At 45.1% G+C, this 24,994-nt stretch overlaps 1 protein-coding gene across 7 annotated transcripts in view; it reads right to left on the reverse strand.

Moving 5' to 3' along the window:
* Positions 1–4,935: 4,935 nt before the first annotated feature.
* The window catches only part of LOC121599619 (A disintegrin and metalloproteinase with thrombospondin motifs 1), a 98,207-nt gene continuing 78,148 nt past the window's right edge, over positions 4,936–24,994 (reverse strand). For 5 of the 7 annotated variants that reach the window (XR_006005703.1, XR_006005704.1, XR_006005706.1 and 2 more), the window contains exons 8-15: positions 16,977–17,119; positions 15,549–15,604; positions 13,559–13,685; positions 13,289–13,453; positions 12,976–13,207; positions 12,589–12,689; positions 9,492–11,653; positions 6,618–6,708 (exon numbers count right to left, since the gene is read on the reverse strand). Coding sequence is in view for 2 of the 7 variants with exons in the window: in XM_041927564.1 (XP_041783498.1) it covers positions 6,575–6,708; positions 10,773–11,653; positions 12,589–12,689; positions 12,976–13,207; positions 13,289–13,453; positions 13,559–13,685; positions 15,549–15,604; positions 16,977–17,119 (1,839 nt within the window). In the remaining 5 variants the exon portion in view is untranslated. Of the gene's footprint in view, positions 6,709–9,491; positions 11,654–12,588; positions 12,690–12,975; positions 13,208–13,288; positions 13,454–13,558; positions 13,686–15,548; positions 15,605–16,976; positions 17,120–24,994 lie in introns of all 7 variants that reach the window. The other 2 variants (XM_041927563.1, XM_041927564.1) reach the window with 2 other exon arrangements.

The raw sequence follows: 24,994 nt of genomic DNA on the forward strand, positions 1-24,994 counted from the left end.
AACTGGAATCACTTGCCGAAGATGATGCTCAACCTATGTACACCGGTATGTTTGTGTGACTTGTACCCACGTGTGTGTGTGTGTGTTCACGTTTGTGAAGAAAACTCGTTTTTCATGCCGATCGCCAGGGGAGTTGCTGCGCAAGTAAAGAAAGATCGCTCAGAATCATTAATCTGTTGTACCGTGTGGCTGTAGCTGGGCAGTGAGACTTCCGCAATAATGGCCATCGTGCATGGTTCAGCAGCAGCAACAACAACAACGAAATAAAAGACGCTCGATCGTACGATCGAACTTGCACTTTCGTGCACTTTTACTGCCAGCCATTTGCAGCTGGCCCTGGTGGCTGTGTGTGGATATAGGTTCGCTCCTACGGGCACACTCGACCTCCGCCACGTTCCCGTGCATTCCTTGCGCGCCCGTGATGAGTGTTGAATGGTGCGTCACTGGTGGTGGCGGTGACGGTGGGTGGCGTTCGAAAAATTGAAAGTAAGGTCGCACTGTACCCGAAGCACGATGCCGATAGCTGCGCGGTCGAGAGGATTTCAGTTGTCTTAGGTTACCACGGTGGGATGTTGTCTGCTGAACGCAAACGGCTGAACCCTACGGTGGTTCGTGGGGACAGGTGCACTAGCCCGGAAAAGGGAATTAATAAATTTGGTTCTACAAATATTTCCCAATCACACTGTACCTGTGTGGTTAATCTGGTTTCGGTTTGCAGAACGCTCCAACGAGAATCATGCGCAATGAGAAAAGCAAACAAATGGTTCGAGCTTTTCGTACGCAAACGCTATTAACAAAGCAAATAACGGTCTGCTTTCCGTGAGAAACGATTCTTGATACAGCCGTACCAGAACGCAATGTTCGTGGGGTTTTTTTTTATTGTTGTTGTTGTTTGTTGCGCATGATTCTCCAAAACGGTCCTGTGATTTCAACCATTAACTGTATCGGGATGGAATCAACAAGGGGAGAAATGCACACGAATGCTAACTTAATATTAGCGCAGTTCCTGGAAGATGACGGGAGAGATTATTTACAGTTGTGCTTCCGTCCGACTGTTGCTCCGCAAATGCACTCTACACTATCTGCAAACCAATCGACGTCGAACGTAAAATCAACGTGACAGCAGCATGATTTTATGACCTTTTTCCGGATCAAGTTATCGGCATTGTTCAAGCAAATTCGATCGTAATCAGTTGAGTTACACGCAGAGTATCAATTTATCCCACGTAAGCTGATTAGTGCTATCTTGCATCATAACTACCGGTTTCGGGATTTAGTTTGGAACCATCCAGAACAACGCATCCATTATCACGTTGTTAGCCTGTCTGGTCATTGCATACAATTGAGACTTAGAAAGGCATCACAGGTTTGTTATTTTCATTTCTCACCTGTTTTTAGGAAAATTCTTACAGTTAGATTGTGGCAAATAATTCAAACTGAACTGAAGAAATTCAATAAATAAAACATGATGAATGTCCGAAATTTGAAGCTGTCCGTAATAAGAATCATAACAGAACAACGAAGTCTAGATTCGGATTTGTTTCTAGTGATCTTATTGGATTATTAGCGTCTCTTGCACGCAGTGTCCGATTGATGCCGAGGTAAACGTTTGGTCTGCTATATGCTTGGACGATGGATCAAATCTAGCTTCGACCAGAACATTCTTGACCTATATAGTAGTTTGTATCCGGCATTTTATGACTGTCTCAAATATACGTTGGAAAATGATAGTTTTGGAAATCTTTGTTAAGATTCGAAATTATATTTTCCTTTAAATTATAGTAATTATCTAGTAAAAAAAAGAAATAATGCATAGTTGACACTGCAAACCGGCGTATCGCATAGAACGCGTTTCATTTGCGGGCTTGCCTCACACACTAACGCGCCTCTGGTGCATTATTTTGTGCTGTTTGAGCAATTTTCGGCTGTTTAAAGATTGTTCGAGAAGAGCATAAGAGCATATGTATTCACGTACACACGCACGTACCAGCGTGCGCGAGAGCGTACATCATCCCCGAACAAGTGTATTGAGTAATCGTCAAGCCAGCACCACCCCAAGATTGGTGCGACCGGGGCCGGGAAAAGTGTTTCTTACGCTCTTCCTCCACTCGCACGCTCGCTCACTCTCTCTTCCACTCTCGGCTGTGTGTGTGCCTGTGTCTGTGTCAATGGAACAATGCGGCACTGTAGGCCGTGCTGGCCGCTTCATCCGCTTTGGGTGGCTGGGTTCGGAGAGAAAGAAGGTCGCACAATAATTAAAACATTACGGGATACGTGGACACACACACACATGCCCACCCTAAGAGTGCGCAGGGTTGATTTGGACGGTGCGGAATTGCTTACTGCATTGTGCATCGGTTATTTTTGAAAATTATTTAACTAACAGGCATGTGCCGTTCTCGCACACCAAATGAATGTTCGTTCTCTTGGCAAATGTCGAAACACTTCGAAATGATTTACACTGAAGGAAAAGCTTCTCGGCGACGCTTTTCTCCTGTCCTCGTAGTGTATCTGCTTCACCGACATAGTGTGCTTGTTTAGTGTGCGCATTGTTTACCCGTGCCTTCGGCACCCGATCGGTCTGAAGCTGTTTGGTGTACGAATAATTGCATTGCTTTGGGGCCGCGCGAATGTAATCAACGCATTACGCTTGCGCTTCAAGTCTGCGCCTGCCTCAGGATCTCCGTCATCTACATTCGCTGTAAGTGAGGGAAGAGAGAGAGAGAGAGAGAGAGAGAGAGAGGAGAGAGAGCGAGTGAGAGTATTCTCTGCATCGCTGGACAGTGAAATGGTACTCGGTGAAGGTTCGACCGGAGAGAACTTTGTCTCAGGCTGCTCGGATGCTGAACGTCTTTGCATTTTGCATCGTCTCGAACGACGTCTGACCGCCGGTGCTGCTGCGTATGCAGGATTGCCTTCGTGTAGTGGCCCGCTCGCACGCCGACAAAAGGCTCGCTGCGAATGTTCAGGAAGGTTTTCAATGTCTTGTCGCTACCGTGCCGCTGCGAACGGCGTTGAAGGGAAGGAATAGTGCTACGTACACCTTTCGCGGTAAAAAGGTGTTACTTTGGTTGATTTGTGGACGCAAACCACTGCGCGCCTGTATGCACGTGTTGGTTGTAAATTGTCCGGCGACCAGTAAAACAGTGGTTTGTTTGTCTTTTTTTTTGGTAAATGTCGGTTGGACCACTTCCTGATTTATTGTCGTGTCTTTTCGTCTTCCCTTTTTGCGACGGTCAATGCGGTGTTGATTGATGTTTAACATGACATCAATTGGGAGAGCAACCAAAAGACCCGCGATCGTAGATAACATTTGACGGTTGTTTAATCAACGTTAGGTGCTTAATTTATTTATGCGTATTGCTAAAATTTCATGTGACGGTTCCAGCGAGGATTTGGCGATTATCCGTTTGCTGATTAAGTTACACATTTTGTCATTGGATGGAGTGTTATTTTGCTTCGACATTTGCGCTCTGCTATTGAAACGTTGTTCTTCTTTTTGGTCCTACGCGGTCATGTCGAGCCACATAGGGTCTTGAGACGTAAAATGCAGTCGAATAGTTAGTGTTTGCTTCCGGGGGGTGATCCATGCGAATTATGAACCCCCGACGGGCTTATTAAGTTGAGTTGAGCTAGTTGACGACCTTACTAAAAGTATTAGATTGATTTTAAATGTCTCCTACAATTACAAAAAAAAAAAAAACAAACCATTTATCGAAATAATTTATTATATTCCTGGAATAGTCTTACTTATTCCATTACTTCCTTTATTCGTGAAGATGGGACAATTTAATTTCATTTTAAAAACAAATGAATACATTTTTTGTACGGTACATAACGAAATTAGATCAGCAAAGCTCAACACGCCCTGAATTATCCGCTGAACTCATGCGCCTTTGCTACCGGCAATCCGCATTGCATGCAGCGCAAAAGGTAGGCAACCTGCCGTACGCTGTTTCGCCCAGCCCATTTTCGCCACGTTCATTCGGTGCTCAGGTAACGGAACAGTATATTCGCTTAAGAAACGTATGTGTCTATCATCTGCGAAATAAGTTTCATGATGGATTGTTGATTTGATGATTTAAAGGTTATCAACACTACTCTTTTAATTAATTGATACCTTGAAACAATTGAAATGAAAATAGACGCATGCGTTTTCTGCTTTGCCCCTAGTGGTTATGCAAAATGCATTGCTACACCTAATATGATCGATTTCTGGTCATATTCAATGATATTTTTTCTTCTATTAGTAGTTATGTTTTATTTTTCGAGCTCGGTTTTTAATCAATGCATTTTTTCAAATGATGTGATTTAATAATAAGAATCCATTTAACATACAGAAAATACAGTGAAAGCATGATTTATACGGGAAACTATTTTCTTGTAATAGGGAAAAAGCTATAATGTTTGTCGGAAAAGGTATTTCACCTCAAGCAATCAGATATTATTACAGAATAATATATTAAAGCTTTATATTAAGATTCTTTCTCACAAACCTACGGCAATGACGCCTAAAGCTATGTAAATTGTGAATGTACTATATTTGTCAACTTCTGGTACAAAGCCTTGTGCACTGCTGCGGTTCAACCTAATAAAAAGGAATATGTGGAAGTTTTGATGATCTTTCCACACTGAAGCATCAAAACTGATGCTGTGGCGAAATCATGTACTTATAGTTTATCGAATTGTTTAATGGATTGGCATACCATACCGTGGCAAAACCGTCAACCCGGCTCTGTTCTAGTAGCCCGATTGTTCACCGAGCCTTCGTAGGATGAAAGACCATGCGTCTCCATTGTAGCCCAAAAATAGTAAGGGATTAGGGAGATGATGTATAATTTGAGTCAAATAATGTTTCCAAAAAGCTTACTTTACAAAACAAAGAGATACAAAACAGCTGAAAAAATATTTGTTTTATAAATTTAGTTTTTTTTCTTTATTGATATACTCACTTTACAAAATACATAAACGAAATACACTCATTCGCCTTTGCCTATCTATCGTTCTTGCACTACTAAAAACGTCCGAACGAGTTCACCTTCCTCCTTACTACCCTCCACATACACACTAATCGCGCGAAAAATTGCGTACCTTCGTTACGTGTGGACGGAGGTGTATTGTACTCGCTTCGATTGTTATCAATTTTCAAAATTCCTAATACCTAGTACTTCTGTGGTGTGTAAACACCCTTTTTTTTTTGCTCGTCGCAGAAAACTTCCACGGCGGCCGATCGAATCAACGATACGGCGCACGCTCACTGTTTCAGCATTCGATTCCTGCACGACACGCATAGATCGTTATCGTTGCAAGAATAAGAAGAAGAAAAAACAAACAAAAATTCTAACACATATACAAACGCAGTGGAGAAGAGAAAAGAATCACTATCCCATAACTTAAATCCAATAAATTAAAACTCTACATTATGGTGGCAACACACACCCAGCACGGTGCCAATCTCTCTTCTGCTTTCTACATATGCTTCCTATCTTCTCGATTTGCTCAATTGCCCTCTTTTCTTTTATCTACTACGGGTGGTTTGCTTTTTGTGTTTTCATTCCATATCGTTTACAGATCCTTCTCTTTTTTGTAATCACCCCAAAAGGCGTTTGTGTTCCTTCCGCCACAAAACTCATTCGCTCAACGATGTTTTGCCTGTTTGCTTAGCTCGCTAAAAAAATCCCCTGTTCGTAGGTACTGTTTCTTCTTCCTTACTCCTTCGCTTAGTATTGTATTATGTTTTTTTCGTCTTCTTTTGTTCATTATTTCGTTGTAATGATGTCTCTCCGGGAAAAAAGGGTTAAGAGAAACACCTACATACACACATTATTAGAACAACAGAAGATGTTATCGATACGAGCTAACGCTACCGTATGATGCAAGTACTAAAACGAATATAATAAACAGACACTAACGCACTAACTATTTACAGTGAACAGATAAGCAGGCAGCCTATGAAGTGTCATACAGGGACGGGATGGGTTTGAAGCCCACCCAGTCCACTTCGGCGATCGGTCTGTGTGTGTGTGGACTTTTTTATCATTATCATGCAAACGATGATGAGCGTTTACCGCTTGAGACTCGAAACATCACTCTAACGTGTTCGGTAGCTTACGTACGTTACTACTAAACGGCTTACTAAGATCGCATCTAGCTCTTAGAAAACAAAGTTGGCGGCAGTTTCAATGCACGTATGCTAAGCAACGTATGATCGTTCTGTTTTTCTCTCTCTGTCTTTCTCTCGCTTAGCTCACAGATAGGCTTTCTTTAATGAACAATTTGTAGTTTTGCAGTGTAAAATACCAAACAACAACAAAAAAAAGCTAAAAATGCACCTAAAGTCAAGTCGAAAGCGTAAGTGGAGCAGTAAATTTTCATTCGCATTGTTTTAGCTCTCTCGCTAGAAGCGAGTTTAAAGGAGAAAGGAGCGGTTTCAAATGGTTAGCTGAGAGCTGCTTAATCACTAACGGCCTAACGGGGCTTGCATCTATACAAACTGAACTGAACTTGGTTATTCTTAGCGGAGGGTTTTTGTTTTGTTTTGCTTTGCTTTGAACACAGATACACCTCACGCCCGCTACTGCTGGTTGCTGACGAGCTCGGGCTGTTGCTGCAGCTGCTGCAGCTGCAGCTGTTCCTTCAGATGTTGTAATCGCTTCCGCTTGATGGCATTCATAAAGTTTTTGTAACGCTTGTCCTCATCATCCAAAGCTGTTGCGGTCATGAAAAAGGGGGGAAAAAGCGAAAAAAGTCCATTTAGTTGCGAGTGCGACTAGGCATAGGTTTAGAGCAACACTAGGATGGAATGGATGGAGTGTTTTTTTTTCTCTCCTGCAGTTGCTTCCATTGCTCTTGCAAGCAGCTTGATTAGGGCACTGAGAAGTGTGACACCATTAGAGCGTGTATCAGGCGAGCAAGGGAGGAAAATAAACGAATACATACAAATGAGATATGAGCTACTACTATTTTACCACTACTTTTGCTACAAGTGTGAAATGGGTGAATAATTTGGCCTGATGGCAAAGGAAATTATCAACAAAGGAAGGAAAGGGATGCCGATGGGAGTGTGTGTTTATGTACTAAAAACGCATGCATCGCATCGAGATCCATGCTGGGGTCGTGTATGTGTGAAGGAGAAGTATTTTTGGGTGTTGTGTGTTGTTTTATGCTTGAAATGGTGAAATGGTGGATGGTGGATCTTATGATAATAGTACAATTTGAAGGTGTCACGTGCAGTAAATAACAGCGCTGGCATATATCAAAGTTGGTACAAAGGGTTTGTAGTACTAAATATGCTGGAAACCAAACCTCGAGGAGCTTATCATTACCACTATAATTTAAGGGCCAATATATATATATGTATAAAGCTATATGCGATTGTGCTATAATTACTTAACTAACTACAAGTAATGTACATAATTTGTTACATTTTTGTTTTGTTTGCGATAAGTTTTGCTTAGATTCGTGTTCATGCTTTGGTGGGCGAAAATGTTTTGCTTTTAAATGGTGTGACATTTCATGCATTTTCTTTTAATTTTCGGTACCTCCAATCAGTCCAATTTCACTGAGTTTAATAGCTTTTTCTGTTTTTTTCCAATTTAATGTGCATCACAAAACATTGCACGGCCAAATGTTGACCGTTTGTGCGTTAGAAGGTGCACTATATTGTTCGTCTGTGATCAGACGTACTAACATGTGCTCTCGTGCGCTTGTGCGTGAGCGGGCAAGGTGCAGTAAACGAAGTGCCGTTTACCTTTCATCGGTGGCAGTGAGAAGCCGATCTCATTTCCATTCGTTGTACCGTTTTAAGGGTATTTTTATGTGTATGTTTTGGTCTCGTATTTTGCGTATTAAACAATTGCAGTAGCATCTTCACTCTCGCTCTCACAGGCACTTTTAGCATAGTCAAAACGCGTATAATATACACCCGCAGCAGGTTTGTGTTAGGTGCGGTAGGGTACGATTCGGTTACGTCCAACCATCAGATATAGCGACGGTTCCAGATGGACCTTGTGGAATGAGGACTTAGGGAATCCGATAATATCTGAAAGTAAGCCGAAAGACGAAAGACTACCAATCAAGCACGCACTTATGTACACGGCCAGTGCCTCTCAGTGGTGGGTTGGTGGGTACAGTTTAGTTGGAAGGGTTTCGTTTGCATGTGCTCTGTACGATGGTGCTAGCTTGGAAAATTGGGGGAAACATTGGGGGATTTATTCCCAACCATGAAACGGCGAATGGGACGACCAATGGGTCAAACTTATATTGTACACTATCTTACACACTAATAAGCGCTACTTGTATACTTGTTCCGGTATGACGGGTTCGGTTTTATGGGGCATGCAGCGGTAAGGTGTTCGTGCCGATGATCTTACATGCAAAACCTGGGCTGTTGGCATCGTTTGCAGTGATGCATTTGCATGCAAATTTTCTGCGTGTCTGCGCATGTACAATTCGAACTTAAATCCTACATACAGCTAAGGAAGAACTCCAACCAAGCACTAACCACAGTCGCGCTGTTCCGTTTGTGTTCCGTGGCTCTTTAACAGCTAATAGATATATTAATTTCTAATTGCTACTGGGTTTTGTTTTTTACTGTTTTTTTTTTTGTAGTTGACTAAAAAGGATTGTAAGCAAAAGGCACAGGTATCCACAGCAGCAAGCTTCCCTCTACTACGTTCGAAATGGATGAGGAGATGATCATGTGAATAGAATTGGGTTTGGTTGGTAATGGGTTCCGCATGTCATACAGAGTTGTTTCGGTAGGTAGGGATGGACAGTAGAGACAGTCGAAAAGGTATCAGAGATCGATAGTAAAAAGTCCGTACAGTTGTGTACGAAATAGTAGGTAGAGTAGGTAAAGTAAGTAGAGTAAGTAGAGTAAGTAAAGTAGAGTAGGGTAGAGTAGAAAGTCTTCCACAGTCAAGTGTTGAAGTAGATCTGAAAGGTGATCATGCAACAGAAGTAGTTACAGGACAGAGTAGGCGTGTCAGATCGCACACTATTATATCTCGATCCGATCCGGTAGCTTTGAAGAATAGATACTGAGAAGATCATAGAGAGTAGAAGAAATGTACAGACAGCTGTACGCATAGGGTACAAGTAGGATACCCCTAAGCGTGCATTGGAATCCAAACAAAATCAGATTTAATGTAGTAATATACAAGTAACCAGGGCACTGGATGGCCTGTTGTTGTGCCTTGGTGTGCAATGGTGTGTTGGATGAAAGGGCTGATCATATTGTACAGTAGTAAACAGCCAAGTACCCACAGTAACCCAAAGAAAGGTTCCAAGTTCTCCCGCACCGACGACTACTCTCTCATGCAACGTGGTGAGAAGCGACAGGATAAGTAAAGTACATTGGTTGCCTTAGTGGGAGGCAGTAGTAGTCACCACTACAGCCAGTGCAGAGTTTATGTGTATGTGACAGTAAAAGAGAGAGAGAGAGAGACAAGGAGAGGGAGAAAGTGGTAATTGTAAAATAATATTCTTACCGATCGAAATAGGTGCGAACACGGATGCGTGCAGTCTCACACACACGCACACAAGTGGGTGAGTGTTTTCCCCTTCTTCTTATATTGTACGTGTGTTTGTGAGTGCTTAGTATGTGTGTATGTTTGTTTCATTTTCTTTGCTTCTTCGTATCCTTTCCCCGCTTCCAGCTATTTCTTAACAGATTTAAAATGTGCAACAAAGTTGCTTGTGTTTTGCTCGCTTCTAAATCTTCTGCCTTTGGCCAAGCAAAGTGGAGCAGTACGTTTTCGAAATCCAGCGAAAATCTTGCTCATGGTGAAGTGTTTTCCTTCCTCCCTCCCCTTTACTATTCCGTTAGCTTGTTTTCCCCACCTTTAACAGGGTTTTTTTTTCAGTTACATTTAGCTGTCCTTATCCTTACCATCTGTTATCTTTATACGTTAAAGCCCTACCAAATTCTCCTCCCGAGGCACCGTAAGTTCGCAAACCAGGTAAACTAACTAACGATAAATGTTGTATTAAATGAGCCAGTTCGAATTCGTATGTTTGTGTGTTTGTTTACACGCGTGAAATGAATCTTAAATGGACCACAGTCTAATTTTTTTTCCCGTGCAAATTGGCAGACTTTTGAGTTTACAAACTTAAGCAACTACAACTTATCAACATTCGTGTTTATCATCATCCTCATCATCAAACGTGAGTGTTTTGATTTCCTGTTCCAAACGAATAAATTCGAGTTTTTTTCCTTTTTATCGTAATAAGAACATGAAAAGTGATAACAAAATCACAAAAAAATTAAAAGAGAAAAAGTAAGAGCTTAAAAACGTAAATCTTTCAAAGTAAGTATAAAAAAGTGTGCACAAAACATAAGCAGAACAGAAAAATATAGAAAAATAAGTGCAAGAACAAGTGAAAAAAAACATCAAAGCAAATGTACAATCCCTTTTTAACAGCCTTAACAACACGCGCACACAAGCTCCCCGGACACAGGCGCGTCCATTCCTAAAACGGATGTAAACGCTTGCTGGAAACACTGGCATGGCGGGAAAGCTGAATGGGCAGAAGATTGCTGTGTGTTGTGAACAGAGAGTAGAACAGAACACCCAAAGCGTGCACATTAAAAGCACACTAAAACACCTCACAAAAATGTGTCAAAAAACCAAAAAAAAACTCCGCACACTCCGTCTTTTAGTGCGCTAGTACCACAAAATATGAAGTAAAAGGAAGCTTTACTGGAAGCTTTTACCGACCGGCAGCTCAGTAGTAACGGCCCGTCCGTGCTGAAGAAGGCTGGCTATTACTACTAGCGCTACCGCTACCATTACTACCACTACTACTACTGCTGCTGGCCGGCTGCCGGCCGCTGGCAACACTGGCCACGCTCAGCTGGCTGTTCGCGCCGAGATAGTTGCCGTTCAGTGCGTTCGTGTTGGTGCGCTTTGCAAAGTAGGAAAAGTTGTACGGGTTGCGTGTGGTCGTTTGTGCGATCCGGTTGAAGTACACGTCGAACACCGGATGGTAGGTGGCTTTCGGTTTGCGTGTGGTGGTGGTGGTGGTGGTGATGGTGTGCGCCGTGGTAGCATCATGCGCACCACCATCGCCGTACGCGTGCGGATAGCTGTTCTGCTGTTGGTGGTGGTGGTGGTGTTGTTGGTGCTGTTGGCTGTTGTAGTGCAGTGCGTTACTATTGTCATCCTCACGGTTGTTGCCATTGTTCCAGGACGGTCGGGGCGTGGCGATGGTCGTTGGGCTTTTGGTCGAGCTGAACGTGTACTTGCTGAACACGTACGGCGTCTTGGTCGTCGTTTTCGTACTGTACGGTGTCGACTTGGTCGTCGGGTTGTAGTGATTGTAATTGTTGTTGTTGTTGTTCCCGTTGTTGTTGTAGTTGTTGTTGTTGTTGTTGTGGTATTGGTTGCCATTACCGTTACCATTATCACTAGGGCTAGGAGGGCTTTTAGCTGTATGGTAATCATTGGGATAGGTACTCGTGGACTTGTGATGGAAGTACTGGTAGTAGTTCCTCGTCGATGTCGCCGGCGGCGGTGATGGTGTTGTAGTGGTGGTGGTGGTTGTTGTGGTGGTGGTGGTGGTGGTGGTGCTGGTTGTCGTTGATGTCGTTGGCGTGCTAGACGGTTCATAATATTCTTCCTGCTGATCTGACTTGTCGTCGTAGTTATATCTAGAGAACGGTTGATCCGTTAGATTGTTGTTGCGCGTTAAACTCGGTTTGCTTGGGGTTTTGATTTGGTTTGGACAGCTTTTGCTTTGCCGACCATCGGTTTTGCGGGCTCTACTGAGTTGGTGTTATGGCGAACGATTTGAGGTTTCGGTTTTTTGTGCAAATAGGATGAGACAGGGACAGGGAGAGAAAGAGAGAGAGAGACAGAGAGACACGAGAGACAGACGGGGACGGGTGTTCTGGGGTGGAGTTGTTGATGGTGAGATCACTATTTACAAATCGATTGGTGTTGTTGCTGTTTTGCATGTGGACGGTATGGTGTAGATGTGGGTGTGTATGTGTGTGCGTGTGTGATACATGACTCCGTGGGGGTAAAATCGTACGCTATCGGTGTGTCCGGAACTGTGTCACTGTTTGCGCTATCACGCTCACTACGAGCCTGGTACTGGCTGGCTGGCTGGCTGGCTGACTGGCTAGCTGACTGACTGACGGGAGTGTCTAGACTTTAACGGCTTGAGGATGAGATTGGTGGTGGAAGTAGATGTAGTAGATGCGATCGGTGTGCTTATGATGTTGTGTGGATGTTGAGCGGGGCATTGGGAAATTGGGAAAGGAAGGTAAAAACAGAGTTCTTCGAGATTGTTGTGATGTGTTCTCGCCGAATGTGTCGGATGATACTACGTAGAAGCGATGTACTTGATGTTCTGTTTGCCATCTTCACCTCTTCAGGCTGTTCAGGGTGTACTCCACGGCCGCGCACGATGTTTGATGCAAGTGTTCGATTTGATGTTCGATGGTTTGTGCGTGTATATGTGTTTGAATGTTTGATGTTAGGCGAAAGAGAATGGAAATGGTGGTATCGTGCAAAACTCTCTGTACCACACACGGTGGCGAGTGGTGGAAGGATGGGTGGGAGTGTGACTTATCATACGTACTTCACAGACTGCTGATTGTAGCGCGTGTACGATGGAGTATGTTGCGAATAGTCCGGTATAATGTTTTCATGCTCCGCAACACATCTACCATCGAGACAGTGCTATTGATATGTCAATATAAAACGGAGTTTTAGGAATTAAGAGACGTACAACGTTTTGAGAGGGCAATTGGGCAGGGGACCGCAAGCAACGAGCGCACACATTCGTGTAATTGTAGCAAAAAAAAAAAGAGTCGACAGTCAGCAGGAGAATTGTTCGTAGAATTTTGGGAAGAAAAAGAGAAAAAAAGAGAGAGAAAGACGAAACATTTCGTTAGTAGTGTAATGGAGCTTCCCGATACGTTCGCTCGAGAAGGGCGTTTGGTGTATTCTGGCGCGCATATAATACTTGTCCATCTCCGCAGGAAGATCCTTCGGCGGCGGGCCGGTACGCGACGCAGTAGCCGCTGGCCGAATCGAAGCAGAACAGCTGGGCGCAGACGCGCTCATCCTTGAAGCAGGCGGACGTGCCCCGATCCCGCCGGCACTGGGCGTCCAGGGACAGCAGCGTACCGGGGAGCGCTCGTCCAAGCGCCTCGTCCTCGTGCGGTGGATTATGCAGGCAGCTGGCCGTATCACCACTAGGGACGGGGAAAGACAGATAGCGTTTAGATGTAGTTATTGAGCTTTTTCCCCCCCAAAAATCATTCCTTAGAACATACTTGAGGAAATGGTGGAAGCTTTGCACACTGCACGGTGACCAGCGAAAGCCTCGCTCAGTGTGCCGCAGATCGGACATGATGTAGCCGTCCTCCCAGCGGCACTTTTCCGCACCCGGTCCGCCCAGGTAGCTCGGTGGTGGCGACCCATCATGGACCGCTCCCAGCCTGCAGAACCGAAGGCGAAGCAGAAATAAGATGACACATTATTAATATCTCATTCAAGAGGCTCTATCCAACGGGTTCGACGACCGCGAGGTCGGATATACGTACAGATGGCCAACTTCATGGGCGGCAACGATAATGCCACTGAAACCGCCGGTATCCTCAATGATGGCAACACTGTTGACCTTTTCAAGGCGCTTGTTTACCACGCACGCTCCACCGACGTAGGCGAATCCTGCAGATGTGTCCACGAGCGGGAGCATGGGGGTTAGGAAGAAACAGAGTTAGTAAGGAACATTCGGGCGGCGTAATCTTTGCTCGATGCACACCACCTGTGGTGGTGCGCCTCTATCGCTCGGTTGAGACTGCGCTCTCTCCTCCCGAGCCCGAACCAAACCAAACCAGTTTTTCGCGTATGAGAAATGGGTGGATGCACCAACCACCGTATCACCCTATCACCACGACATTTACAGCCTGGCGACACCCTGGGGCAGCCGATGTTGTGTGCAATCGGGCGGTGATGGTGTGATGGGTTTATGGGATGCCCTCTACTACAGTCCCCCGAGCAGGTTAGTTTAGCTATGGTCCAGTCAGTGTGGACGTTGAATTAAGTGATGGTAGTAGCGGTAGTGCATGCAGATTAGGAAAAGCGTTAAAGATTACAAGAATACAGTAGATGCTCTATGTACACTACGTTTAGTATCGTCCTACAATATGTGATGGTCATCGAATCTAAGGTTTGAAACAGTAAGAGAGTATCTAAGAGTAAAGAAGTCATCGTTTTAAGACAGAGGGCGCTAGAGTCGTTATTGGAAAGTATACAAGAAAGTGTCATAAAATGGAGAAAGATAAGAGACATAAAAACAGATGAAAAGAATAGAAGACAAATGGATTGCTAAAAATAATGTTTCCAACGGATGCTGCTTTTGTTTATGTACACCTGAATGAGCCATCTTGGAGTCATGAAATTGCTTAAATCTACTAGTTGCGACGATATAAACATATATATATATATAGACAAACAAGTCTTGGTCCAAGACTTGCATGCTGGTGCTCCACAAAAGCGCGTGTTTCGGTGTATTTGTATTTATTATTTACATTCCTTGACAGTTGTCAAAGTCGAAAAGTAATGTACAGCGAGCAACAATATTGAAAATTGTCCAAGAAGACAACCTGTGATGCATCAGTGAAGGGCAACAATGTACAAGTAGAGTTTCACAGATAGCTTCAGAAAGTAATCACACATCTATATTGTTTAAATTATTCGTATGAAAATTCTGAAAATAAAAATTTCTTCTAAATGTTTAAACTAAATTGCAAAACTTTATAAAAATGTAGAAAGATAATGCTAAAAGTATCACAAAATAGAAAAAAATTGCAAATAAAACAGAATAAAATGTAATAGAAGCAGACACAAAAATAAAGAACAATCGAATATTGCAAGAAAGGAAACAGTACACTATGAAACAGATGCAATAGCTTGTGAAGGAAATCTGTAAAACATCTTAACATCAATCACAAATGTGCAGCGATCGTGATGAAACGAATGGTGGAAAGAACAGTATCGTAAAGTATCATTTGAAACATCAATAGATGAGCTTAAAAAAGCAAGAAAAAAAAATGTACAAGTGAAGTGAGGTGAAAAAAAGAGCAGAGAACAGAGTTCACAAATCATTTACACGAAACAGAATCACGATAGTGCGTGATGAGCGTGAAAAAGCGAAAAAGAAAGAGAGAGAGCAATAGCAAAAGGTACAAACAGACAGTGATAGTGAAACGGTGAGCAAAACTGCCGATAGTGAATGCGTAGTAAATGCGCTAGCCTAAACAAAAAAAAAAAAAAAAACCCAATGGTGAAGGGGTGTAGTGTTTGTAGAAGATAGCGTGATGGAAAAAATATCCTCTACGAAGAACAACACAAGTAGTGGAGCGGTAAAAACAGAGTGATGCATTTGTTTAAATGTTTGTTTGGTGGTCGGCTGGATGGGATTTATGTGAGTTGTGTGCTACAGGAGCAGCAGCAGCAGCAGCAACCAATGCAGCAACACAACACAGCGAGCAGTCGTGTGCGTGTGCCGGACGGGTGGCCTATAATTACCTGCGGTACCGCGATTACACGCGTCATTTGCATATTGCCTTCTACACATATCTAGTCTGCAATGGTAATAATTAATTGGTTTGGTGGTTAACGATACGGTTAATGGTTGCGGGTGGGCGACACCCTAATAAAATGCATCAATTCCCCCGTTCTGTGCACAGGAGGTAACGACTGTAGAGTGGACGACACTGTTCAGGGAGGTAGATATCGCAAAGAGCATGTGATGTCTTCTAAAGCCGTTTTTTTGTTGCGCTATAAACGACAACTGTTTACAGTAGTGGTTCGAAGTAGTTGCGTCTTGTGTCGGTTGAGTGTTTTGGTAATGTTAGTAAATCGTTGTGTACTGTTGTAGCACAATTTATTCACTTTTTATTGCGTAGCATACCAGGAACGCTGGATGTAATCAGCCTTGGGACGTCGTTTCGGTTGAGGCGGCAGAACCGCCGAGGAGATTAGTCGTTAAACCAACTCCACAGATTATTGAGGCATTGAGGTGCTCATAAAATAGAACTGAAAACATCTAACATCTAACCGACGTAATCAGAACACTAGCCAGTTAAGTATAGGAGTGAGTAAAAACGAAGCACAAAAAATTAGAAGTAAAACGGTTAAACAAGATAAGTAACTAATAAAAACGAGAAGAAGTAGGAAGTGGTTAAGTTGAGTAGTAAAATGGTAAAAGAACAAAACTAGTACAAGATAATACTATTAGCCAGGTACAGAATAAAAAGGAGTAACTAATAGCAATTAAGGGTAAACAAAAGCACATAAGAGTAAAGAGCGTGTAAGTGGAAAAGAAAGTAGAGGAGGAAACATTTACCGGCTGTGCCCTTCGTACAGCGGCCACCTTTCCTTCTTCGGCACATATCATACCTGCGAAAGAGCTCGATTAGTGCATAGTAATAGTGGTTGGTTTATAGAGTTTTCGTTCCAGAATTTAAAGTGTCAACTTAGGAAGAGAAGAGGTTTCGGAGAGGTGGTTAAAACGACAGGTAGAATGGAGTTTCTACATCAACGATTAAGGTTGTAGAAGAAGGGGAAAAAATAGGAAAGAAGACAAATGTTAACCTATAGAGAACAGCTCTACATAGTCGGTATCTTGAGGGATTCGGTTCAAACAAATCTCAAAAAAAGGGGTCATCTTCCGAATGGATTCTGGAGGATTACAAACAGAAGACTCGCAAACACTTGGCGACAGCTTCCTGCAAACTATAACCTCGGCCAACCCCATTCTCTGCCCCATCTCTATAGTACGTGTAGAGGTGTAGTCACTGATTGTCACTTGCGTCTCTTGCATCTCGAGATACTCCACTGGCCTGGAATCACTTGCTCCGCGTCGTTCTCTTAGTCCGCCTGTTGTGTCTGTGCAGTTGGGTAGATTGTTGCGCGCGTCACTTGCGGGCAGACGCGAAACTGCGCTATACTTACTTCGTGATGGCAACGGCAATATCGTACACCGGGAGCCTTCGTTCCCGGAACAGGTACTTGCCCATGTCGGTGAGGGCGGCCGCCGAATCGATCGCATCCCGTCCGACGCGGTTCCGCTCCAGGTAGGGCGTTGCGTCACGGCCCTGGGGAGAGAGGGGAAGAAATCATTGTTGAGAGAATGTTTTCTAGGTTAAGCATGTGATAAGAAAGAGAAATGGAAGTGATTATAGGTCTTCTAAACCCATACCATCGCCCACTGCTGATGTAACACGGTAGTTCCTGAAGATCTTCTTCATTTCATAAAAGCTCAGCTTGCATTACCTCATCCACCAGAGGAAAGGAAACGAATTGAAGGCCAAACTAGCAACAGACGACGAACCCCGCTCGTGACGACAATTGCCAATTATCGAAAGCCCCTTCGCAAGCCCAAACCAAACTCGCTCCCACCACACCATTACCAGTAGCTTCTTATGCCATCCACGAGCTACAAGGTATGCTTCCTCTGTTCGCCCGAAAATTGCAATGCAGCAATGAGTCAATCCACTTCCCCGCGCTCTCACAGATTTGCGTTTTGTCATGCGATACACTGTGGTGAAAGTAAACCGTCACCACCGTGCATCATTAAACCCGATAAACATATGCTCCCGGCGGAGTTGTGTCATTTTCCCGGACCTACTACCTACACTACTACCGATCAGTTGGAAAGTCTGCAGCCAATGTGAGGGGTAATCGGGTGCAATCGAAGATAATTTCCCCGTGAAGGTCGTTGTTGGAGCAGGAAAGAGATTGGGTACGAGTTTCCGTGTCGTCTCGGCCGTCGGCCATGTGACATGTGACGTGAGCAAACAAAAAGCAAGCAGTTTGAAACTATTTCCGATTCCGATTGGGTTCGTATGCTGCAACAAGCTTCGTCTTGCTGCTGGACTTACAGCGATCGATAGCTTGTCGCTCACTGTAACGCACATTGACACTGCCATTTCACAGCCCTCCCCCTTTTGTCCCCAATTGTTTGCCGCCGCCGCTGGGCCTGTGTTTTATGAATGGACTCATTAGCATACGAAGCACACCTTCTGCCCGGTGCGTGTTAGCTCGGACAGACGAAATGGCGGACAGCCAAGCGACGAACCGCCAGTCGAAGACGCACCTGATGAGCGCAGTGTCGGAAACAGGTGTGCGCTCGCGCACATGACAGCTGTACGAGAGGAGCTATATTTGTGGCATATTCTCGCACACGCACACAACAACGCACGGTTGATATGACGTGTTTCTGCGTCCGTTTTTTGGCCGGTTGACCTTCACAGCCGAGACGCGGTGTTTCCGATAGATGGTAATTTTTTATCTACCCAACAACAAATTTAGATGTTGATGTTTCCTTTCCCGGAGTCTTTTTTTTTTTTTGGGGTGAGGTGAATGAAACGAGCGCGCGAGAGATACGCCCATAAAGCTCGAAAAGCAGAGGGCCCCCTCGGACGGTCCGCCGAACGGAATCAAAAGGGCAATAAAAGTTCTTTCGACAACACGCATTAAACACGCGGCTACCCTCCAACGGCAGTGTCGTCTGGGGGGAGGACGAGGTGGCGGTTTGATAGTTTACCGATATGGGAAATCTAGTACATCGCTGTTATCTGGTAGGGGAAGAACGAAACATCAATATTTTACGCAGGACAGAAGGAGCAAAAGTGAAACAAAAACTGCTTCTGATATTTCAAAAAATGGTGCAAAAATGGTTGACTTTATGAATGAAGTCTGAAGAAACGGGAACGAGGCTGTGTGCTCGTAAAAGCTGAATGACACCATTTTTGCTGAAGTGATACGTGTGCCATATTTAAGCGTACATAAAAATGCAACAATGTTGCAAATACAATTCTTGAGGTGGAACTCTTAGGAAGCTTGGAATGGTGAAGTTATTCTTAATGGCTTCCTTTGCCTTTGGGATGGAGTTTCCCATAAACGCGCTCCGGGAGGTCTTCCCGTTTCTACAGCCAGCAGTGATCATCCACGAAAGGAAATCTGTTCTTCTATGTGTGTTGGTTCTTGCTTCTCGCTGTACAGCTTAATTTCAAGACAAAAACTTTTACTTCCAACCAACCATTGTAAAAGCTTGCGATGCTGGGCAGCTTCCACAAAAAGTGGAAACCAAAGCTCTTGCGAGCGCATTTCGACTCCTCTAACAGTGTTGTGTTGTGCTCTCTGTCTCGAATTTTCGGTACATTGGACATGCATACTCTAAACCCCTCACCAAGTGTTCCAGCTGTGTGTGTATCATAAATTTTGTTGCTGAAAAGAGTGCTCTGTGTCACTGAACGACAGTCTCTCGGGGCAAGAGAAAAAGAAAGCACTAACCAACGCACTTCCTCAATGTGGCAACCCGACATGCAGGAGCGGAGCACTTCCAGCTCATCAACGCTTCTTTTACATTTCGGGACGTACTTCCATCCACACACACAAAAAAAATAAAAACGCACCAGATGAATCGACTTTGGTCCGTCGTCATCCAAACTGGCAAAATTCCAAACCCCTTGGCCGGTCCCAAACGAAACGACCCAGACGACTGGGCGGGCCGCCCTGGAAGTCGGCGTCAGGCAGCAAAAACCACAGCCAGCGACCACAGCGACACGATGTCGAAGCGTACTCAAATTTACGACCTATTCTCACGACATTTAGCGCTTATTGATAATTTATCGTTATCCACGCTTACTCTGCCTTTTTTGGGCGTTTGCTGGTATGGTCGAGGCAGCCCTGCAGCCCCCGCCTGGGAGAGGGTTTCCAGGGCTTCGGTACCTTCCCGAAGAGGGGGGAGATATTCTGGCGGTGATCGGACGGTGATCGCGGTGGTCAAGAGCGGCTTTTTCGCTCTTCCGGCCGTGCAAAAACCCGTATTCCGATTTCTATTGGATGCACAATTTATGGCCATTATTTTAAGAACTTTTAATGAGTAATTATATTTAATGATATTGGGGTAATTTATGATTTATTTTAATTTGTGGATGGGTTTTTTTGTGTATTAATTTTTCACCGCCGCTTTCGGGCTTCGCACAGGTGATTGCAAGGGATTTTCATCATCCTCTCTACCGTTCTTGGTGGTCACCGCCACCAAGCCAGCTTATCTGTGTGGTTTCTATTCCGCTATTCAAATAACCACCAAACCACACGCACACACGTCCAGCAAAAACACACACACAAACACACACACACAAGACGACTGACAAAAAATCGACTGACATCATCGGGTTTGGGTTCTTGTTGGGTGTTTTCTCGTCAGACGTTAAGATTAGACTTTGGCAGAACAAGAAGAAGATGAAGAAGAACGCTTCTCAACACCTGAGCACCTGGCCACCAACAAAATGTCGCGCTGAGATCGGTATTTTTGATTCTTTTTTTTTGCTCCTCCATTTTTTTGCCCATGGGCGTTATCGTTGCTGGGTGGGTGACCGGAGGTCCAGCAGTGGGAGAAGTGTCATTAGGAGTTGTTGCGCTCCTTGATCTTGATTTTAGCTTCGGCCGTCGAATCGTTAGACGAACCCAGCCACCTGTTCCGATCGGGACTGAACGGTACAAATCAGCAAAAACAATCGCTCCATCTCCAGTTCTCCGGGGGGTGACACGAGGAAGAAAGGAACGCACTCTCTGTGCGCACACACACACACACACAAGCGTGTGTTTGTCTGGGGGGGGGGGGGGGGGGGAGGGGGGGTTTTGTTCACCCCCACCCCGATACGTTTGATGAGAATGAGATGTGAGAGTTGAGATTGTGCGATACTAAGCGAGCGTGTGCGGCTTTTGCTTGCGGGCAAATTCAACCCTCCGCCCAGCCACCAATCTTATCCGCTATGACAAAGTAGCAGCATTCATCAGAACCGATACCATCCGCCACAATAGGGCGGGCAGGGGAAGCCAGGGCAGACGCGCGGCCGGACGGCAAATGAGAGGCCAACAGTTCGCTGAAAGGGTGAATGATGGTGAATCAATTTGCATATTCACATTAATTACAGCCGGCCCCGAAATCGATTAATGAAGCTGGATCATAAAAACGGATACTTTGGACGGACGGGACGGGGTGAAAGGAGGGCGGTGTCGTGAAAGTGATGACTTGTGCGGGTGCGTGTGTGCGGTGCTGAGGGTATACAGAGGCGAACTAGTTTCAGGACGAAGCGAAATTGAACAAAAAAAAAACGAAAGAATGATCTTCTTTTCTGTTTTTGCATCCCCCAGATTAACGGTCCTTTCGAAAAAGGGGGAAAAGGGAAGACAACAAACATAAAAAAAAATCAGCAAACAATTTCGCAAAAAAAGGGTGGCATTCTTAGCATGCCATGTGTGTCCGTCGACCCGCGCGACGATGGTGATCGTAAATTTGGCAGCATAATCACGAGCGGAAATGGCCGGCAGAGGGAGGGGGGGGGGGAGATGATGTCCATTGTGTCGCAGGTGAATTCTATGGCGAAGCACCAGTTGTGACAATAATCATAAATTCCGACCGAAAATCATCCACTAACCCACGGCCGGCGGAAGGTGTTGGAACTGCCGGAATCGCTTCGAATTTAGCGCGAGAATAATTAACTTCCGCTAAGGTTCATCCGGCCCCGCCGGGCGTTTCAATTAGCAAAAATAAACTTTACAAGCAGCAGCGAGCCGTGCCAGCGAAGGTGTGAAAAGAATAACCTTTCCTTGGTTGTCGTTGTCGGTTTTTTACCACCTAAACATGTTAGTTTTAATCGTGGTTCGCATTTTTGTGTGTTGCTTTTTCAACAAAAACGCTCCCAAAGCGTACACTGAACGCAACACCGGCGTCAAAGGCACCGGCCGCACCCTCAAACTGGGTGGCTGTTTCCGTGGCATAATGCTGTTTTCGTTGTTACGGGTGCGAAACGAAGAAGATTCATAGCCGAAAGCCCTCCATTGTCTTGCGGAGTTTGAAAGCCTTTAGGGGGTCCGCACAAGAATGACAATCTCGCACTCGTTGGCTTGTCGCTCGTTGTGTGTTCAATTATTCTGCATTCTACCCTGCCCCCAGCGAAGGCTCTTGTGGTCCCCGCGTCCTTTGTCTTGGGAGGAATGGTGGAGTGGAGTGTAAGTGTTTTTGTTAGTGCGCATTAAACAATCACAGAGCACAGCACTGAAGATTCACTAGCTAGGTGGCTGTAAAAGTGGTGGTGCCGGGGATTGGCCGCTTCGTCTTGCCCGGTTGGTTTTGTTTGTATTTGTGCATCGGTCGGCTGGCTGCGTCGGGGTCTCAAATGGAAAGTTTCGCCCGAAAATTGTCAAACGCGTCATTGTGCTCGGTGGGCAACCATTTCGTCGTTTTGGTGGTCTTTCGTAACAGCAATGGATACTAATTCAATTGTGTAAAAATCACAAACGCAAAGGAGGAACATTAAGTTTCAGTTGCTTTATGTCGTTCACATCATACAGAAATAGATTCTATTGGAAGAATAAGCTTTTGGACACAATGATTGATGGGTTGCAGAGCACAGACAAAGAACATTAAGTCATCATTCGGTGCGTTTTCGGGTAAGACACAACCTCACACTGAACAAATGAACAAAATTCTCCCCGCACATAATCGCTCACTTTCAGCAGCACGCGCTTCAAGAACAAAAGACTTCAACTGGCACACGGAAGCGACGAACCTCACTAATGAACGGCGCTCGTGTTCTGAAAACGGCTCAGGTCGTGGCAAACCCCACGGTTCATGGTACAGCTTTGCCCCACGCCAAACGTAACATTTCCTTTACACAAATCTCTTTTAATGGGGCGTTTAAAATGAATTGTGTTGCGTGTTGTATCCAAGAACGCTCCGCTTGCTGCGATGCTCCGCGTGGTGGAAAACAAACAAATTAGCGACTTGCAGCATTTACTTTACGAGCAGCGGAAGCGGAAAGGTCCGGTGGGGACTTTTTGCTTCCGTGTTGATTAGATTGCGATGTTTGGGGAGTTTTGTGGCGGCGCGCGTCGCGTTTTGCTTATCGAAGCGGCGTGTAGCATAAACCGTTTATCTTACCGGCCCCAGTAGCCTGAGTAGGTGATAAAGAATTCTCATCGACTGTGTTTTTTTCTCTCTTCTAGGGAGAAGGGGGGGAGGGGGTTAAAGTTTTGAATTAAATGTTTATTAATTAATGTGCAACGGGTGTATCGGTTTCGTTTTATCGGTTTCGCTTGGCAGCGCTGCAGTCTTGGCAGAACGATTCCTTTGCCTAATCGCAATGCCCGCGTGACACGCTCGTGTGTTCGCTCCAAATTGGTAATCCATATCAAATCAGCTCCGGTAAATACGCTCTGCGAAAGCAAAACCCCCGATACGAGTATGCTAATCGGTGTTTGGGGTCGCTCATAAAAATGTATCCTGCTTTACGATCGGGTCGACGGAGCCCGAAATTGGTTCCCGCCTGCACGCCATTAGCGATTAGCAGTCGAACACACCGATCGCAACCCGTGCCCGTGCGATCGCAAATTGGTATCGAAATGGGCTAAAACTTGCCAACAGATCGATTTGATTTGCGATACGCGGTCGCGGGTTGGATGCTGGCATTCGCATCCTTAGCGGGATGGCGTTAACGTTTTGCACAATAAATCACACATTAATGTAGTGCTCACTGTGACACTGTGGCTGTGGGGTTGAGTACGGTTTGACCATTATTGGCGTAATAGAAATGGCTGATTTATTCACGGTGAAATAAAAGTATTCCTTTTTTTTAATTAATCCGAAAGTAACGACCTCAACGAGACGCCATCAAACCCCGCCAGCCAGTTGTAAAGCAAAACTTTGTTACCAATTTACGACATTTCTAGCGAAATGTCAAACCCCAACCGTTTGTTCTCAGCCACAGCCGCTGACCTTTTGGCCAGCTGTGTTTTGCTCGTTTCGGCCGATTCCCATGTCTCCCGGGAGTACAATAATATTTTACAACTGTAAAATGTCAAAAATGACCAATCAACCGACTGACCGTGGCGATGTGTGTCGCTCAATAGAAGGCGATTCTCCAAGGGACAATAAAATGGTACTACAGCAGCGATTGCAAAGGAACCTGGTGCTGCCGCGGTGGTGGTGGTGGCACCCTTGTTCCTGCGTGAGGCAATAAATTGGCGAATGCCCGATTCTGCGATTCTGTGGGTCGAAAGGTACGCCACTCTACCCCATTGCACAACTGCTCATCCACGGCACAGCATTTAAAACGTTATCGTACCGGCGCTTGCAGCAACCTTTCAGTATCCGGTTCAGTTGCGATTCCGGACCAAAAGGGACCAACCGGAACTACCATTTCCTCCACCGTTTTGCAAGGTACACCGCAGGGCATGTGCTCACCTTACCGCGTGCACATTTCACACTTTCGATCATTTGTGCCACTGAGAGCGCTACGCTTGCGCAAGAGGGCAAGCCGCGTGCGGGGTATGATATTGTCTCAAGAGGTCTCAGCACACACACACTTGAGACACGGGGCGCCTTTTCCACCCGCTTTGTGAAGCAGTCGGGGTGGAGGGGGGGGGGGGGGAGTGCATGATGTAGCACTCTTGCGGCGTAGTCGATCGATCGGAATGCCCAATCATCGTATCGATTTGTTTCTCGGCACTTTCCCGTGAAATTGGCGCTGTCCGCCGCTGAAGAGATAGGTTAATAGAAAGGAATGCACTTTGCGCAGCCGGTGTTGGGGTGTTGGTAAAATAAAACAAAAGCTGCACACGGGCTTACTGTGTTGCATCACTTTCTAGTTGGTTGGAAGCTGGGGGGGGGGGACATCTAAATGACGATTTTAAGCCAGTCCGATCGAAACTGTTGCAAGAACGGCTCGGTAAGAAGCGGCAAAAAACAGCTCTTAATTGAATCAAACAATCGATACCGTTGTGGATGTAGGTCGTCGATTCTTTCGTGGCACCACTAATTAGTGTGCGCGGGCAACATTAAAGGTCAATATGGGTAATCGGAGGGGTATGCGAGCGTCCGTCACGATGCTCGCGCGTTGCGACACGTTAATGTTGTTGATGGTTGCAATGCGATGGTCAAGCGTGCGCGTATGTTGCTT

This window comes from Anopheles merus, chromosome 3L (genome assembly GCF_017562075.2).
Source record: "Anopheles merus strain MAF chromosome 3L, AmerM5.1, whole genome shotgun sequence".
In the NCBI taxonomy this organism is placed as follows: domain Eukaryota; kingdom Metazoa; phylum Arthropoda; class Insecta; order Diptera; family Culicidae; genus Anopheles; species Anopheles merus.